At 41.6% G+C, this 19,851-nt stretch overlaps 1 protein-coding gene across 2 annotated transcripts in view; it reads right to left on the reverse strand.

Moving 5' to 3' along the window:
- Positions 1-17,887, reverse strand: part of GSAP (gamma-secretase activating protein) — a 63,830-nt gene extending 45,943 nt beyond the window's left edge. The window contains exons 1-8 of one of the 2 annotated variants that reach the window (XM_077835983.1): positions 17,715-17,887; positions 11,484-11,560; positions 6,085-6,141; positions 3,403-3,472; positions 2,951-3,007; positions 2,711-2,799; positions 2,231-2,300; positions 1,634-1,683 (exon numbers count right to left, since the gene is read on the reverse strand). In XM_077835983.1, the coding sequence (XP_077692109.1) occupies positions 1,634-1,683; positions 2,231-2,300; positions 2,711-2,799; positions 2,951-3,007; positions 3,403-3,472; positions 6,085-6,141; positions 11,484-11,560; positions 17,715-17,799 (555 nt within the window). In that variant the 5' untranslated portion in view covers positions 17,800-17,887. Of the gene's footprint in view, positions 1-1,633; positions 1,684-2,230; positions 2,301-2,710; positions 2,800-2,950; positions 3,008-3,402; positions 3,473-6,084; positions 6,142-11,483; positions 11,561-17,714 lie in introns of those variants that run through there. The other variant, XM_077835992.1, reaches the window with a different exon arrangement.
- Between the last annotated feature and the right edge of the window lie 1,964 nt (positions 17,888-19,851).

The raw sequence follows: 19,851 nt of genomic DNA on the forward strand, positions 1-19,851 counted from the left end.
TCTCCTTTCATAAGACAAGTTTTCCATTCCTCGGATCATCCTAGTGGCCCTTCTCTGTACCCGTTCCAGTTTGATTCATCCTTCTTAAACATGGGAGACCAGAACTGCACACAGTATTCCAGGTGAGGTCTCACCAGTGCCTTGTATAACGGTACTAAAACGTCCTTATCCCTACTGGAAATACCTCTCCTGATGCATCCCAAGACCACATTAGCTTTTTTTCACAGCCATATCACATTGGAGGCTCAGTCATCCTATGATCAACCGATATTCCAAGGTCCTTCTCCTCCTCCGTTGTTTCTAAGTGATGCGTCCCCAGCTTATAACTAAAATTCTTGTTATTAATCCCTAAATGCATAACCTTACACTACTCACTATTAAATTTCATCCTATTTCTATTACTCCAATTTACAAGGTCATCCAGATCCTCCTGTATGATATTCCTGTTCTTCTCTAAATTGGCAATACCTCCCAGCTTTGTATCATCCGCAAACTTTATTAGCACACTCCCACTTTTTGTGCCGAGGTCAGTAATAAAAAGATTAAATAAGTTTGGTCCCAAAATTGATCCTTGAGGAACTCCACTGGTAACCTCCCTCCAGCCTGACAGTTCACCTTTCAGTAGGACCCGTTGTAGTCTCCCCTTTAACCAAATTCCTTATCCACCTTTCAATGTTCATACTGAGCCCCATCTTTTCCAAATTTAACTAATAATTCCTCATGTGGCACGGTACCAAACGCCTTACTGAAATCTAGGTAAATTAGATCCACTGCGTTTCCTTTGTCTAAAAAATCTGTTACTTTCTCAAAGAAGGAGATCAGGTTGGTTTGGCACGATCTACTTTTTGTAATATTATGTTGTATTTTGTCCCATTTACCATTGACTTCAATATCCTTAACTACTTTCTCCTTCAAATTTTTTTCCAAGAACTTGCATACTACAGATGTCAAACTAACAGGCCTACAGTTACCCGGATCACTGTTTTTCCCTTTCTTAAATACAACAACTGCATTAGATTGTCTGTGATTATTGCATTTCATTTTAAATAGGACACACACTAGTGGATTTGTATAGTCTTCTAATAATGGCACCACTGATTAATGTTGCTACTAGCAATTATAATAAGGATTCATATCATATGTTATAAATACAGGGGAATGAATAATTCAAAGCATTCACATCACCACTTTCAAACTGAATTTTAGATGCATCATTCGGTTTTGTTGCTACTTCATGCATTCTTCATACAGATCATCTTTCTAAACTCTCCTCCATGTCAGAGTCTTCGAACACAAGGGTGAGGGAAAGCCCTTTCTTATCAGGCAAGATATTTAGGCTTTGGGGAAGCTGTGAAGCTCTAAACATACCCTTTGATTAGGTCAAGTTCATAGACTTAAGGAGAAGGCAATGAGAGGACTAACTTTCCTGTAAGTTACACAGTATCTGGTTGAATAACCTATTATACTATCTGTACATTTATTAACATAGCTTTCACAGTTGTAGCCACAGTTTAAAGCATTACCAAAACAATGACTTAGAAAGGTCAGAAAAATCACAATAGAAAACTGGTTACAAGAATAGTCTTCCTCTAGTTTTTCCAATAAAAGCTTCAAAAGAAAGTTGATTTCTTACCACTTTGTGGTGATCTTCTGTGACAACATGAATGTGAAATTGTTCAATATCTTTAAAATTAGAAATGTTGAAATTCAATTTTTTAAAATATGTTAATATGGTTAGCAAAACACTTTAACCACCTAGCACTGAAAAGTTGTGAGCTGCCATATTAGTATCAAGAAAAATTAACTCCTCGCATAATAGTTAATCTGAATAATAGGCTAAATCTTACAGCCTTACTCAGGCAAAACTTCCATCAAAATAATTGAGATTTTCCCTGAGTAAGGGCTACAAGATATGGTTGCTTATGGGCAATGCATTAGCTAATCAAAAATAAAATAAGAACACAGTAAAGACTGGCCATTCCTCCAATATTGGGGAAAAAAATCTTATTAAAGTACACCTTTGTTGGAATAGCATCTGTAATATTACTACTGGCCGAGACCTTTCTTATTTCTATATTGGCTTTTATGGAAGGGACAAATAAGTAAATAAAAATGGATATTGACGTCAAATTGGCAATATTGTTCTAGTTTACAGTGTTTCAAAATAATAGGATGTCCATGTTTAACCAGAAAAGCAGTATATATTCAAAATATTAACTCAAATACTTACATTTATCTTCTGAAATTAGTAAGAGATGGCTTTCTGGAAAAGGATTTCTGTTTGCAACTGGATAGAGAAACTGTAAAAGGAAATTATGTAAAAATGATGGTCAAGAGACTTTGTTGCTAAAGCTAATCTAAGCTGTTTATAATTTTTAAGAGATTTATTTGACAGTGGAATAACTTTTGTATACAGACTGCCACACTGACAATCCTCCATAAACAACAGCAGTGTTACTACAGATGAAAATCATCATCATTTGCTATGAATACAATCTTAGAAAGATTCAATATAGATAAAACAGACAGTTCAAACCAAAGGCATAGTCTACTTATAGTGTACTAAGTATTAGGAAAGCATAATGTATCTCAGTTACATAATGCAATATTTTTGCATGGGTAACATGAAACAGGTACTTTTAAATTCCCCTGCTTTTTCACTTTAAAGTAATAAACGAAAAGTTACAGTCAGATTAGTTGAACCATTTACCTGTACTCTGATACAGGTATCCACAGCCTTTAGGACTCTTACATTATTAACTGGGTGAATTTCAATGACCAAGGTCAAACACTTAGATACTGCAAAAAGAACACAAGTTTCAAACTATATTAATCTGTTTTATAAAGTTTTGTTCTACAAAATAAGGGATACAAGCAAAAGTAGTGTTGCAAAATCCCAATAACAGTGTTAGTTTTACCTTCACAATTAAAAATAAGCTACTTTTGGTACCTGGCTGCAGTAGCTGATTTACTCTTTCTTCCTTTGTTGACTGAAGAAAACTGACTGCTACTTAACAAAAAACAAAATATGTATATTCACTATTTCATCTTAGTGAACATTTCCAAATATCAAATCACATAAAATCTCACGGAAGAAAATTCATCACTGAACCAAACTTTAAAGAAACACCACAACAGATACTGTAGATCCATTAGACATGCAGAAACTTAAGAAGTGGTCAGTTTGTTTAAAAAGAAAAAAGCAGTCACAGTAATCACATTGTCACCTAGATATTCTAGTGACAGATGTATTAAAAATGCAGAGAAGGAGATTGTCATGAGCTGCTTCTGAGTAAAATATTTCTTATTATTTCTAGATTGAAATTTATCCAGATTAGTAAAATAAAAACTTTTCTTTATCATGACATCGTATAATTTTAATGAGATAAAGACGACACTTACCTAGTAACGTCTTTTCATTGTTGATCGAACAACTGATTATGTGTAGATCTTTTTCAAAGGTATACAGATGCTATTGAGAAATAAATTTCGAGTGAACTACATAATGTGGCTTGTTTTGTTTCACTCACTTAATACAAACTATTTTTAAAGTCTCTACTCCTTAGGAAAAACAACACTGATCAGTATTTCTTCAAAGTGTTTCTTTAAACAAACATTCCAAAGGCCAGAAGAACTATATTCTGATGCTATGTTTTAGCACTCTCCTCCACCCTTTATGCGTTGCTTTTTTTCCTTAGGCCTCCAATCTGCCAGTAGATCTACACAGGCAAACCCTTAAGTCAGCATGAAACCCCAATGATTTCAACACAGCTCTGCACAGGCCACCCACATGGATCTAAATGCAGGACTGTACAATCTTCTTTTCTAGGATCATGTCTTCATATACACGTGGCAGCACACAGCACCTTGTGGGTGCACATGTAATACAAGTAACAAAATAAATAATTGCTTTTTAGTAGGGCTGTCAATTAATTGCAGTTAACTCATGCGATTAACTAAAAAAAATTAACTGCAATTAAAAAATTAATTGTGATTAATCACACTGTTAAACAATATAATACCAATTGAAATTTATTAAATATTTTTGGATGTTTTTCTACATTTTTAAACATATTGTTTTCTATTCCAACAGAATACAAAGTGTACAGTGCTCACTTTATATTATTATTTTTATTACAAATATTTTCACTGTAAAAATGATAAAAGAAATAGTATTTTTCAATTCACCTCATACAAGTGCTGTAGTGCAATCTCTTTATCATGGAAGTGCAACTTTTTATAAATGTAGATTTTTTTTGGTTACATACCTGCACTCAAAAACAAAACAATGTAAAACTTTAGAGCCCACAAGTCTACTCAGTTTACATTTACAGGAGATACTGCTGACTGCTTCTTATTTACAATGTCATCTGAAAGTGAGAACAGGCATTCGCATGGCACTTTTGTAGCCGGCGTTCCAAGGTATTTATGTGACAGATATGCTAAACACTCATATGCTCCTTCATGCTTTGGCCACCATTCCAGAAAACATGCTTCCATGCCGATGATGCTTGTTAAAAAAAATGTGTTAAATTTGTGACTGAACTCGAGAGAGAATCGTACGTCTCCTGCTCTGTTTTACCCGCATTCTGCCATATATATTTCATTTTATAGGAGTCTCAGATGATGACCCAACACATGTTTGTTTTAAGAACACTTTCACAGCAGATTTGACCAAATGCATAGAAGGTACCAATGTGAGATTTCTAAGGGTAGATACAGCACTCGACCCAAGGTTTAAGAATCTGAAGTGCCTTCCAAAATCTCAGAGGGACAAGGTGTGGAGAATGCTTTCAGATGTCATAAAAGAGCAACACTCCAATGCGGAAACTACAGAACCCAAACCACCAAAAAGAAAATCAACCTTCTGCTGGTGGCATCTGACTCAGATGATGAAAATGAACATGCATCGGTCCGCTCTGCTTTGGATCATTATCGAGCAGAACCCGTCATCAGCATAGATGCATGTATTCTGGAATGGTGGCTGAAGCATGAAGGGAACATATGAACCTTTAGCACATCTGGCACATAAATATCTTGAGATGCCAGCTACAACACTGCCATGCAAATGTCTACTCTCTCTTTCAGGTGACACTGTAAATAAGACATGGGCTGCATTATCTCCTGCAAATCGTAACCAAATTTGTTTGTCTAAGCCAGTGGTCCCCAACCTTTCTGTTGCAATAGCATATTCATGTTCCCAGAAGAGTTTGGTGGGCACCGGATGACCTGCCGCCAAAATGCCGCCGAGAAGCAGCGTGTTCAAGAAGCGCCGCTGCCGAAATGCCGCCGAGAAGTGGCATCATCGAGAAGCAGCAGCATTTCAGCGGCCGGTTGTCCGGCGGCCGTGCTCCTCAGCGGCGGGTTGTCCAGCGGAAGCACTCCCTTGTCAGTCAGTTGTCCCAACGGGCACCACGTTGGGGACCACTAGTCTAAGCAATTGGCTGAAGTAGGACTGAGTGGACTTGTAGGTTCTAAAATTTTACATTGTTTTGTTTTTGAATGAAGTTATTTTTTGTACATAGTTCTACATTTGTAAATTCAACTTTCATTATAAAGAGATTGCACTATAGTACTTGTATTAGGTGAACTGAAATATATTATTTCTTTTGTTTTTTTACAGTTCAAACATTTGTAATCAAAAATAAATATAAAGTGAGCACTGTGCACTTTGTATTCTGTGTTGCAACTGAAATCAAAATATTTGAAAATGGAGAAGACATCCAAAAATATTTAAATAAATGGTATTCCATTATCGTTTAATCACACGATTAATCACGATTAATTTTTTAATCGCTTGAAAGCCCTATTTTTTAGAAAACACGTTTAATTAGGCTTTTTTTAAAGACTCATGAGTGTTCATATTTGCCCGACACCGTATAAAATAAGTCAGATTGCTGTGCAGACAGGTTGCTACAAAACGCTGTTTGAATGCTTTACGCTGGGGTGTGGAAAGGTCACAACAGCAACTTTTATTTAAAAACAAATGCTTCAGACAGACCTAAGAATGTCATTTTTAGGGCATCAAAATCTAGAAAGCAGAGATATTCTCCTTTCTAGATCTACATGTGGCATTAGCCTTACCTCATTTTGTTTATTAAGAGGATCATATAATCCAATGCAGGTATTTCTCCCACTTCCCTGTAAATTAAATTAAATAACTATCAGTTTATCTAGATTTACGTAGACATTTGTTAAACATTGTTTTCTCTTGTCCAGCGTTACTCCCCTCTTCTCTCCTATCACCAATTCTTTCCATTCCCGTTCACTCCCATCCATTTTCTGGCCTTTGGTTTCATATGTATTGCTCTATGACTTCAACTCCAAAAAAGGGGTGTGAGAAAATGGGGGGGGGGAATTGATGTGTGTTGTTTTTTAGACCAGTTACATGTGACAACTGATCAACCCCACCACCCACAACTGAATCTGCATCCCCGTATAAGCTGAAATTCATTTCTCTACTTCACTGAAGCTCAATGCAGGCTCCCCGCTCAACCTCCACAAGAGCAGGGTGGCAATGAAGCAATATCTTGGCACACTCTGTGCACCATGGAAGTGGATTTTGTGCTGGCCCTCTGTGGGATATTTTGGGGTGGGATGCACCAGATCTGGGGGATCTGCAATTATATGGATCCAGTGGCTAAAAACTTCACATCTGGACGCAGAGAGATTGCCACATAGCCCAGTGACCTACTTGCAGTTGGAGGAAGAGTGTAGCCCCTACCCTGCCTATCAAGACAAACGCTAAAAAGATTTCACAAGCTGTTTAAAAGCTCCAGATTGTCAACACAATTATTGACAGTCTACTGCCTTGTAAAAAACAAACACTATCTACAGCTGATTTATATAAAGATGTACTGGTTATTGTTTACACTACTTCTGAACACAAACAGATTAAACTGTTTCCTTTTCAATGGACAAGACTCTTTATGGTTTTCCATGCTTTAGGTTTTCCAGATCTATTTCCATTTTTGGCCTCTGACTGGCAGCAAATTGTTGCATTTCCATTTTCAGTTGGAAGCTACTGTCACTCTCAAAGCGTGCATAAAGTTCCCAGGCTAATAAGGCTACATCCAGGTATGCAACCTTGCACTCATCAGACTACAATCGTTGAGTCTGCTCGATACAATAAACACCACTGTTTTTAACAACAGAGCATGAGAAAAAGGACCTGTAGTCGTTTGAAAAATTACTGCACCCTGTTTTGTGAAGTAGACATAGGGCCCTTCTGTTTTTGTTGTTGTGGTAATAAACACTGATAAATTCCCAGGAAAAATTAAATAAAATAAAACTAAAAATGATGAAAATCAGTGCAAAAAACTATTCATAATTTTTCTGGGTAAATACTGGGGTTTATTTTGGTAAATGGAAAGACGGGGAAGTATTCAACAGATGAACAGAATTCAAAGCATTAATCAACATGATTTGCTGCAGAACCAAAATAGAACTCAAAACATAATGCCACCTCTGAGTTTAAGAAAACAACACATCTCTAATCTCCAAATAATACTTTTCATTTGAATAAACAGTTTACTGTTGTAGACCTAGAACTATTAGCCTATAAATATTTACATTTAATAATTGGACCGCACCATTTGCCGCACATACACTTAACTTCATCCTTTTCTCCTGGTTTTGTTTTTCTTAAAACTTTCAAATACTTCCTTGTGTTCTGAAACGCATTCTGATACAGATTTTCATTTCCTTCCTATTTTAGTGTGTAAAATCTTTAAACTGTTATCTGCTAACAGCTTGAAATGTGTATGTGGTGGGTTTAGATTCATCAGGAAGTTCAGATTCACATGCACTTCAGAGTTTGCATGCGTGCCTATTTGTTTAATGTGTGTATCTTCTAAACTAATACTTTAACAGGCAGCTTTGCATATACACACACAGACTAACGTATTATCCTAATACATAGATCTCATGCAATGTATTGTATTTTCCTAATAAAACAAGTTATTTTTATATAGTTGAATGATACAAAAGTAGGGTGAAATCAGAAAAAAAATGAATACTTTTTGTGACACCCAGAAATTTTTCAGTAAAAATCGGTTTAAACTGAAAATGAAGGGGCTTAAGTACATATAAGGCCTGATCATGCATTCTCTTAGGTTTCTATACCTGCTGCCACAACAGCTCTCGACAACAAAACTCTTCTATGCTCCTATTTTATTTAAAAAAACCGCACGTGCTTAAGTTCCACCGACTTAAAATGAATCAACAGGACCAAATTGCGACCTTCCTGACTTCAGTGGGAGCAGGAGCAGGCCCCTATAATCCGGCATTTTCTGTACTTTGCTAAGAAAAATGTATTTCATAAAAATGGGAATCACAATCGTAATAAGCAATCAATCTAAGTTCCACATCAGGTCTATGCATGTGCTAGCATATTGTTACCAAGTCCACTTACAGGATTCCTACACTGCTTTTCAGGCCAGAAGTGATTACCCTGTGACTAATAAGCTGTTTTTTTAACAGGTATGGGACAACTGTATATGCCAGGAACGACAAAGGCTACGTTTTTTCTAATCTCAACATTTTATAATTTTTGTAAAAGTTTGAAAATAAGGTCCATCCTCCTCCTTCCACTGATCGTACACACAATACATTTGGTCTTTTTGCACTTGGCAGATACAGATGGTTTTCCAATTATGTTTAATGGGACAGAAGCCAAAATAGCTCAGTATCGTTTACATCCTTGTTTGTGCACAAGCCTTGCTGATAATGTCAGTATGAACATGAAGTGCTCTGACAATTGTCAGAGTTAACTGCTGCTAGAGAGCCAGTAGGAAGGACACATGTTTACATGTGTCTCACAGAAATGGTGGCTCACTGATTAATATAGTTTACAGTGGTTATTTAAAATAAATCTAAAGACTAAATTGTCTTGGACAACACAATAAGATCTGCAGTTAACCAACACCAGTATGCAGTAATGAAGTTTTTTCTCCACAGTTAATATAGGGAAGAACAAGGAAACCTGCAGATACTGGGTTAACCATATCTATTGATCTTGAATAAAATGAGAATGCTTTTCGATATCATTTCTGTATATTAACAGAGTAGCAACATGAAAAAATACGCATCATTCAGAAGACATTCTTCACCAGTTTGCAACAGTTTTACGGTAGGTCAAAAATGGGACTTTAACTACTTAACAGTTACCCACACATACAGTAAAGTTTAGATAAATTCAAGACCCTGTCCCTTCCTGCACAAAAAGAAGAAAGTCATAAAAAGATCAGCAGATGGAAACGTTTTGCCATACACAAGAGAACAAAGTAGATAAAGCAGTACATTTGTTATCAGTCAATCAAATAAGTTACTGCAGAACAAAAATCACCTTAGGTGGAATCCTGCCTCCCTTAAGGTCAACAGCAGAAACTCCAGTTGCCTATCAGTGGAGCCAGCATTTCACACTTGAGGCTTAAAAATGGTCCATTTTCCAAGCTTTAACAATTTGATGCAAAAAGCATCTTATGTGGAGGATGAAATTTATACTTTTTGTACATAGCTCCAACTTCTGGAGAAAAAAGTTAGCACACTCAAGGGTCTGGGATAATTCAAACCCCCATCATGCAATTGCACCAGCATGGATGGACACAACCCTGCACGGAATCTCAATAACTTCAGTAGGAATCTATCTGGGCATTAAGGCCTGCACGGATCCCACAGCAGGTTAGACACCTTATTTGTGTGTCTCACATAGACAACACTCCTCTCTCTAGGAGAAGGATGCTTTTTTTTTTTTTAAACATACAACATATGATCAGCCCTCAAATTTGCCCAGTGGTGAAAATACTCCAAGGAGTACTCTCCACTCCAGTAACAGGTTTTAAAACTTAAAACCCAAACAAAACATATATGTGGCCTTCCCACGGGAGCAAGGCTCCAGATGCTGGTTCTGTAGGAGACTGACCTAGCCGGGGGAAGGTCAGCCTACTTTGGTGAGACAGGAGGACTGGGGAATTAACAAAAAACATGTTCTTCAGGACAGAGTTCACAGCAGTCTGGGAGGTGGAAACCTCATGCAAAAGTGTTCTCCACTCTGCTACACCCAGTTTTCAGGATCTCTCGTCTGCCCCGCTACCACCACCTGGCACCACGCAGCCTGCAGAGGTTACCTCAGCCCTAGGAAATGTAACAAGCTGGGGACAGGAAGGCAAACATGCTCAGCAAGCTCAGTGAATCGTGCTGTTTCTCCCAAGAGCCTGGCTGCCATATGAAGTGATAGGGCTGGCCAGTCTGCAGCCCTGGAATGCTTAATGCAACATTCCATACATGCTAGAAAGAAGGCACTTTCCCCTTACAAACAAAAACTGGCCTCCTCAGGTCTGTGGTGCCCTGAAGATTAGCTGTCAACAGCTGCACAGATGAACTTTGCATGGATCAGAGTAAAATATTAACAGATTTTTGTGTAATACAAAAAACTGGTATTTCATGAAACTAAAATATTAAAAACAAACAAAACGATAAACAAAGGGAGCTTTGTTAATACTGCCGGATGATGCATAAAGGCCCCATAACTCCCCTGGGTGTCCTCACGCAAAGGAGAGCCTACATCCACAAGAAAAGGGAATTCTGCTCCCCTGCAGCCTCTTCCTTCCCCCATCCTTGTGGAAGTCCTGCTGGATGCTCTGCAGAGTTTCAGCTCTGCTGTTGGCAAGTCAAAGAATAAGAGGCATCCCTTGCAACGCAGTGCCATCGAAGTGCACTGCCCTGCAGCCTGTGCCCCCAGCAGATCCCCTAAAATCCACATGAAACTGGGTGGGTACTAATAGATTTTGCTAACTGAACCCCAACTTCTTCCAAAGAGGGGGAATCGTCCCCAAGCCAATTGGAGATTCTCACAACGCCACAAGATTTAATACTGAGTGTTTCTTCTTCCTTACGTGCACTAGGGAGAACAGAGCCCTAAATGTAGGCTTTTGAAGTCGAAGTGACCGTAGCTCTGAAGGATACTAAACTAGTTAAAGATACTTCATAGTTCATGACAACTACAAATATAAGCAGGGTTTAAAATTACACAAAACACAGCACGAGGAGGGTTTTTTACCATTAAAAAGTTTAAAGATGTCACTTATACAGATCCAAGTTTAAGTGAAATAGCTCCGCTTGAATTCAGTAGATTCTGTCTTTCTTGAGCAACTCAGCTCTCAGGGTGGAAGAATGTGCTGTTTCTGAAGAATTTGTCTAAGTAATGGCTGTTCGTTCAGGATGAAATCCTGGCAGCAGTGAAGTCAATGGCAAAACTCCAATGGACTCGAATGGAGCCAGGATTTCACTCTCAGTCCCTTCAGCCTTGCCCCAAGGAAAAAACAGTTTTGTAAGTAACCTAAAAGGCATCTAAAACTTGTAATCGATCAAATTACAGGTTTTAAATCCCAATGAAAAGAAACGTAAAATGCAAGTATTAGATTAAATTAGACAAATTATTACTTTCTGGTATATCTGAACAGACTTCTATGCTGTAGACTCACCTTCCAGGTATAAATAATTTTTCCATTTCTTTCAACATTTACTATGTACGGATTTGCTGCACTCTTCTCAAAAGTGTCTGAAATAAGAAGTATTAAAGGCATAAAACACTCATTTGGATTAATTCATTGTAGAACTTATGTAGGTTTAAAACAAATCAGCATTAGTCTTACATCTGCAAAAACACTTAAATGAAGGCCTTTCTACAGCGTATTGTGCGCACGAAAAAATTCCTCTCTTCTTGAGGAAGACAGTATAGTACGCAGGCTTCTATTTAATCCTGAATGAAACTTCAAATGAGATGTAATGAGTTTTAAAACTTACAGAAAAGGAGCTCAGTTTCTAAACACTCCCCACTCACCCACCCAATAACATGGAAACCATGTTTGAATTAACAGTTCTAATTGCCATAATAATGGAATTCAACCATCTCCTTGCAAAATTTCAAGATCAACTCCTATTTTCCATTAGGATTCTAAATAAGGTGTTTGGATTCATTGTATGCTGCTTACAGCAGATCAGTTTCAGCCCATTCTATTAAATGCATACAGGACTTTAGAAGTTAAGTAATGGCTATGCACTGCAAGGTCTCAAACTGCAATCCTCAGAGCACCGGCTGGTGGTCAACACAGAGGTAGAACCAGCACCACGACGCCCATCACCTTGTTTCCAACTGCTTCTCCAGGCAACTCAGAGAAGTACCGGGAAACGAGGCAGTGCCATTCTAGCTGCCTCCTCCACAGGCCACTTCCACATAACGAGCAGGGTAAGAAACAGAATTTTCCCTTCGTGACCAGAGCCACCAGGAAGCTATGCAGCCAGGCAGTACACACTGGGGCAGCGGTTCTCAGATTTATTTGATCACACCCTCTTCTTTCTGTCTGTAGCAGTTTCACCCCAGCTGGGGCACCTGGCTAGCAGCCACCACTCTCCGGCCACCCAGCTCTGAAGGCAGCACTGCCACCAGCAGCAGCAAAGGAGCAAGGATGGCCTGGCATGGCGTGGTCCTGCCACCCTTATTTCTGTGCTGCTGCTGGCGGCGGCATTGCCTTCAGAGCTGGGCGCTCAGCCAGCAGCTGCTGCTGCTCTCTGGCCACCCAGCTCTGAAGGCGTGCAGTAAGGTTTTTTTCCCCCTAAATCTTTTCATGCCCCCCACCCAGCACACATTCCACACATCCGAGTTTAAGAACCGCTGCACCGGGGTACCTGGAAACTAAGCCGCACAAGGGCACGTGCAAGGATCCCATGTGTCAGGGAACCATAGATAAGAGAGTGGGGGTAGAGGAGGGAGAGAATCATCAGAAAGCCACGATGGACATGAAGGGAAAAGAGAAGGACCAGGCAGCAGGGAAGCCCAAAACAAAAGGAAATAGCATATGTATGTCAAAAAGGACAAATCTCATATCACATTAAAGACAATAAAAAGGCATGCCTTCCTTATGCCACTTTTCTAGCAGCTGTGGTTGCTAAAGGGTTGTTGCATCACAAATGGGATCTTGATTGGGAAAGGAAATGTAGTCCATAACAAGAACATTTGATGGCTTCATTTTAATCATTGTATGGTAGTTTGTAACAGCAATGTGGTTCAGAAAGTGGGAATGGAAAAAATCTTCAAGATTCCAGTTAGGTTATTAGCTGGGTTTGACACTAATAACTTTGTGGCTTTCACTTAAGGCTGGTAGAGAGTGCGCCTCCTCCTTATAGTCACGTATTTTTATACCATAAACTGGCTTGCACTAACACAATTAGTAATGAAAAGAACACCTCCTTTGTTTTATTTATTACTGTTAGGATCAATTAAATTCAGAACACTGGCATTTTGTTGCTAGGGAGCAAGGGGGAAATCCTGGCTTTCTTTACACTAATAGATTCATCACTTTCCACAGCTGTCAGATCACTCAAAGTCAATTACAACAGCATTACACCAGAGATGATCACCCAATAGTAGCCCAGAAGATCTGTCATTATCCCTTCGAATGACACTATACCCTACATTGATATTAATGGAAATTTCATTGGATTCACCTACTTTTACTAATCCTGAAAGTTTAGAGAACAAACAAATCCTTTTCCACATAGGAGACTCCCTCAAGGCAGAATTCACTTCAACATAGGGGGCCCACACAATACCCTCTGTATCACAGGGCCTCCTCATCAGTCCAGGATGGAGAGGAGGGAGGACATGTTGAAGGAGCTACACACCACAAAGGTGATTGTCCTGCCACCCTTACTAAGCCAGCACAGACTGAGCATTTGGAGTGGACTGGGGAAGTGATCATTAAATCTGCACTTGAAAGATCTAGTGGCCAAAAACCCAAGAGCACAAAGAACAATAGCCAATATCCCAGTCCACAGACTAGAATAGCAGGCAAGCACCCACACAGCCTGCCTGCATGTCGAGGGTGAATACTGTCCCATCAACCCACAGGCGCTGACTTCCCCTCTTTCCCATGGGTGCTCGATCCCCACTCTGCCCCCGGACCTGCCCCCACTCCACCCCTTCCTCTTCCCACCCCTTCCCTGCCCTGCATTCTGAAACTTGCTTGAAGTCTCCTTTATACCGATGGCCATTTGTGACTCTCCAGCAGGTTACCACCACCACCAGATTCAGAATAGCCAGGAAGACTTTGTTCAAATATTGCACAGTTTTAATACATAGCAAGAAGTGCTGCTTGTCTTCTGAACACTCACATGACTGGGCTAAACAAAAATAAGTCCAGATTTCCTTCATAAACAGTTGAAAAAAAATATTTTCATGTGTTTATTTTAAAAAGTTTAATTTCTTTAGTTCTGACCAATGTTTTACAAACACAATGCTTCTACTAGGTAGGACCTATAATTGGAGATATATCAGTTTGTGAACACAACATACGTGATTGCTAAGTTCAGCATCACACAAGATATTTTTGTCCAAAATCCAGTGATTTGAGCCCTAATACTGACAAAACTTATATGGATGCTTAATGTCATTCATATGAGTTGTCCCATGAGAATAAAGTTAAACATGCGTGTGAGACTTTACAAGATAGCTCTGTTGAGCATGAAACTGTAGCAACAGGAGCTGAACCCGAGATAGTTTAATAGTAGTTTAACTAATAGGCTACAACGCCCTGGGTGCCTAGACACAAAAATAATTTATTTTTAAAAGGTAGAAAAGTCACTATGTGAACAGAAGTTGAAATGCTAAACAGTAACATCAGATGGGTTTATTCTAAAAATGACTGTTTTTTTGCATTTTTAAAAAGGCCGTGCATGGCCTGCATCGGTCTTAAACAAGATGGTCAGTGCCATGTCCACACTATAGGACGTATTCATATCACAGTAAATCACTCCAGTATATAATGATAGATGATAATAATAATACCTAACGTACGTGGAATACTTTTCCACTACAGACTTTGGGGTAGGAGGGAAGGTAAGGAATTTATTTTTAAAATAATGGGAACTTTCCTATTTACCTTTGGTTTTGTATAAACTTGTTTGGGGCTAAATCAATCTGACACACCCCTTTATAGTGCAACAATACATACACAGTTGATTTTTTTGAATTGCGTATCTTGCCAAAAGGTCTCCCAATAGACATTCAGAATTTAGTACCTATACTAGCATCTCTCTCTACCAGGATTAGGGCCCTACCAAATTCATGACCATGAAAAACGCATCACGGACTGTGAAATCAGGTCTCCCCCTGTGAATTCTAGTTTTTTGTGTGCTTTTACCCTTTACCAGGGATATCAAACTCAAATCACCATGAGGGCCACATGAGGACTAATACGTTGGCCCAAGGGCTGCATCACTGACACCTTTTAATACAAAAGCCTCCCCCCTGCCCCAGCCCCACCCCACTCCACCCCTTCCATGAGGCCCCACCCCTGCCCCACCTCTTCCCAGCCCCTATTCCAACCCCTTCCCCAAATCCCAGCCCCAGCCCCACCTCTTCTCCGCCTCCTCCCCTGAGCACACCGCATCCCCGCTCCTTCCCCCTCCCTCCTGAAAAGTCCTAAGTGCTGCCAAACAGCTGTTTGGCAGCGGGAAGCACTGGGAGGTAGGCAGAGGAGCGGGGCGGGGCGGTGAGCTCGGGGGGGCGGAGGCGGGGGGCAGGGGAGCTTGGCTGCCGGTGGAGTCGGCGCCTATGGTGGGCCATAGGAAATAACTCTGTGGGCCACGTGTTTGAGACCCCTGCCCTATACTTTGCAGATTTCACAGGAGAGATCAGTGTTTCTCAAATTGGGAGTCCTGACCCAAAGGGAGTTGCGTGGGGGGGGGGTCGCAAGGTTATTGTAGGGGGGGAAATTGCATTATTGCCACCCTCACTTCTGCGCTGCCTTCAGAGCTGGGCAGCTGGAGAGCAGCAGCTGTTAATTGAGGGCCCAGCTCTGCAGCCAGCAGTGCAGAAATAAGGGGGCATTACCATACCATGCCAGCCTTATTTCTGTGCTGCTGCTGGCAGTGGCTCTGCCTTCAGAGCTCAGCTCTCAGCCAGCAGCCGCTGCTCTCCAGCTGCCGAGCTCTGAAGGAAGGACCATGGCCAGCAGCAGCGCAGAAGTAAGAGTAGCAATACCGCAAGCCCCACTATAATAATCTTGTGAGCCCCCCACAACTCCTTTTTGGGTGTGGACCCCTACAATTATAACACCGTGAAATTTCAGATTTAAATATCTGAAATCATGAAATTTACTATTTTAAAAATCCTATGACCATGAAATTGACCAAAATGGACAATTTAATAGGGCCCTAAAGATGATGATTTTTATGCTATTTCCCTCTGCTTTTCTAAACTGAGTCTTCCGTAGTTTTTAAAAAACAGAATTGAACCAGTTACTTCACAGGTGGGGTGGGGGGGAACCACTGTGCCAAAAGTCCACTGGGTTTATTTATTGCTTCTCAACTCCCACACCACCCAACAGAATAATTTAGCAATCACCTATTGTTGTGGCATCTAACCATTAATTTAATTTCAATTAGCATTCATTTACAAGATTGATTAAAGTTTTTTGTTTTTTTAAAGGGGAGGTTACTGGGGGAAAGTACTGAACCAAATTTTTGGAGAAATGGGGAGTGAGAGAGGAAAGTTTTGTGAAAGAAAGGGATAACATCTAGCATACATGATAGTAGTCTGTTAGTAGGAAGTTAAATCTACATAGGTTATTTCCTGTTGTCATATAAAATTGTTTCACTTTGAACATTCTTTGCCAAATTTATCTCTGATGCATGAGTGACTTTAGTGGAGAGCTAAGGATGAATTTGACTCACATTTCAAAGTAGTTGCTTTTAAATACACATACTTTAGAATAACCTGTTTAATGTTATATTTGTTTTTAGACTCAGTGATATTTACTCAAGGAGTTCGCAGCTCTTGGCATGTCACCTTCAGTGCAGTCTGCATCTCATGTTTGTAACAGAACCATTTTCACTTCCCTGCCATAACAGATGAAACTCCCCGATTCTCCATTTTTAAAAAATAAATAAAATGTCACCATCTAAAATATAAACTCACAACATACGGAATAACTTTGCAATTTGCATCATTTTTAAAGTGGACATTTAGACAGTGTACTTACATAAATAATGAGTGGACTGGATTCTGCACATGCCTTTAATGGCATTTGAACGTGGTGTAAATCGGTCCAGCATTAGGCCCAGCAATCTTTGTAACTGGCAGCCAAGGAGCACACATATGGGAAAACCATAACATATATCAAGGCAGACAGGTATTTCTAGATACTTTTTGGCAATGGTTCACATATCATGCTCCCGGCACCTGACTAAACCATGCCAAAGAGAGACACTACTTCACTCATTTAGGCCCAAGTTTAAACACACCTAGGCTCTTTTGACATGGTCACCGCTCAGCACATAAATAGTATGTTGTTGTTATTACTGCCATAAACTAAACTAAGGTGCTCATTCATAAAAAATTAGATATCAGCCAGCTTGGCTTTGACCCAGCAAGGACATTAAAATCACATCATGTCAAACTTCTTCCCCCTCCCTTTGTGTTATGTCCCATTTTAAGAAGGGGGGGGGGGCTGTGGGGATGTTTAAAGGGCCGGGTAACCATCCATATGTGCACACACTGCAGAAGCCAGGGCCACATCTGGGAGGGCGAGGGCACTTGCCTTACAGGTGAGCCGAGGACAAGACAGACATGGCTAGCAGGGGTGGGGGCGACCCTACAGAAACCAAGCCTGCGTGGCCGGCAGGGAAAGCGCCTCCCCCAGCATCAGCGTTACCTAGAGCCGCTGCCGGACCTTGCGCCAAGAGCCACGGCACCACATCGCTCTGGAGATCAAACTCGGCGCTCAGCTGGAGCAGCATCCCGCCGGTGCCGGTACCGGTGCCGCCCTCCTGGCCCCTGGCTGCAGGGGGAGGCGCGGGGCAGACTCGCAAGAGCCCGGGTCCTGGAGGGGCCGGCGCACCAGCCTCCCCGCTCCCGTGCAGCTGGGCTTGCGCCGCCCCTCTGGCCCCGGGAGCCGGCGGCGTGGGCGGGGCGGGGCGCGACGCTTCCACCCTCCTCCTCCTCCTCCTCCTCCTTCGGGCCGCTGCTTTCGCCTCTGCCCGGGCGCGGCCGCGCTGGGAAGAGCCCAGCCCCGCCGGGAGCTGCTCCAAGCGGCAGCCTACTGGGTGCCCGGGATGTCATTCAGCTCCCGGCGGCTTGGAGTGGCTGGGCGCGCTGCTCCCACAGGCTGCAGCAAGAGGGGAGGCTGCGCTGAGCAAAGGCCTGGTGTTGCACGCTCCGCTGCAGGCCGGCCGGTGATTTTTCGTCGGCCCGGGCTTTCACCGGGCTGGGGGGGGCGGGGGGTTTGTTGGTGGTGCTTTACGCAGACTGCTGAGAAATGGTCCGTCCCTGCCTGCTGGTGATAAGTAATTGGTAATAAGATAAACGCTGGAGGTTGGCAGTGGGACAAAACCAACCCCCAGATCCAACGCCTCCAAACTCAGGGGAATGTTGGCTTCTGGTCCAGATCCGCTGCCCTTCGTGGCTCTAAAGCCCTCCAGGAGCCTGTAATGAGGGTATCACAAGCTAGTGGTGTCAGCAGTAGGTGCGTGGGCGGGAGGGGGGTGTTGTATTATTAATCATTCTGATATTATTACAATAGCACCCAGAGGCCTTCGTCAGAATCATGCCCCCTTTGTGCTGGGCAATTTACAGGCACAAAGTTCCCCACACACCAGCACCAGAGAGACTTCAGATTCAGGCCACAGTCTTGTAACTGGGTCAGCACAGCTGAAATCCAGCACGAACGATGAGCTGCCCAGTACAATAGCTGCTTATACAATCATCAAACTGGAAGGGACCTCAAGAGGTCCTCTAGTCCAGTCTCCTGCACTCAAGGGAGGACCAAGTATTATCTAGACCATCCCTGACAGGTGTTTGTCCAACCTGCTCTTAAAAAATCCCCAATGATGGAGATTCCACAACCCCCCCCCAGGCAAGTTATTCCAGTGCTTAACCACTCTGACAGGAAGTTTTACCTAATGTCCAACCTAAACTGCCCTTGCTGCAGTTTAAGCCCATTGCTTCTTGCCCTATCCTCAGCGGTTAAGAAGAACAGTTTTTCTCCCTCCTCCTTGTAACAACCTTTTATGTACTTTAAAACTGTTATCATGTCCCCTCTCAGTCTCCTCCAGACTAAACAAACCCAATTTCTTCAATCTTCCCTCATAGGTCATGTGTTCTAGCCCTTTAATCATTTTTGTTGCTCTTCTCTGGACTTTCTCCAATTTGTCCACATCTTTCCTGAAATGTGGCGCCCAGAACTGGACTCAATACTCCAGCTGAGGCCTAATCAGCGTGGTGTAGAGCAAAAGAATTACTTCTCATGTCTTGCTTACAATACTCCTGCTAATACGTCCCAGTGGTTCCCCTGGCCCTCATGGCCCACACAAGCCATGGGAGTAAGGAGGTTCCACTGAAAAAACAGCACAGCTTCAAGTTCAGCTCCACAGATTGCAGCAGAGAGAGAGAGAGTGTGTGTGTGGCGGGCTGGAGGGGAGGGGGACAGTGCCACAGAGGTGCAGGCCGGGAACATCCACACATGGAGGAGCACACTCCCAGCATCTGGATCCAGGGGACACAGTCTGGGCCAGGATCAGAAATATCAAAGCATCAAAAAGAGAAAACATGAATGGTGAATGAACTATTCTCTACTATGTGTACTGTGAGAATCATATGATACCATCTTTTGATAAGATCTGTATCTTATATAATGTGGGAAAGGAAACCAGCTTCCACAAAGTAAGAACTATACAGAGCTAATGTAGAGCTCGCCAGTATAATCCATCTTTGTGTCAGTGGCAGAGCTAATCTGGGGTGAGGGGTGACTATCCCCTGGCAGCCTTTCAGTGTATGGGCAGTGCCTTTTCAAG

This window comes from Eretmochelys imbricata, chromosome 1 (genome assembly GCF_965152235.1).
Source record: "Eretmochelys imbricata isolate rEreImb1 chromosome 1, rEreImb1.hap1, whole genome shotgun sequence".
In the NCBI taxonomy this organism is placed as follows: domain Eukaryota; kingdom Metazoa; phylum Chordata; order Testudines; family Cheloniidae; genus Eretmochelys; species Eretmochelys imbricata.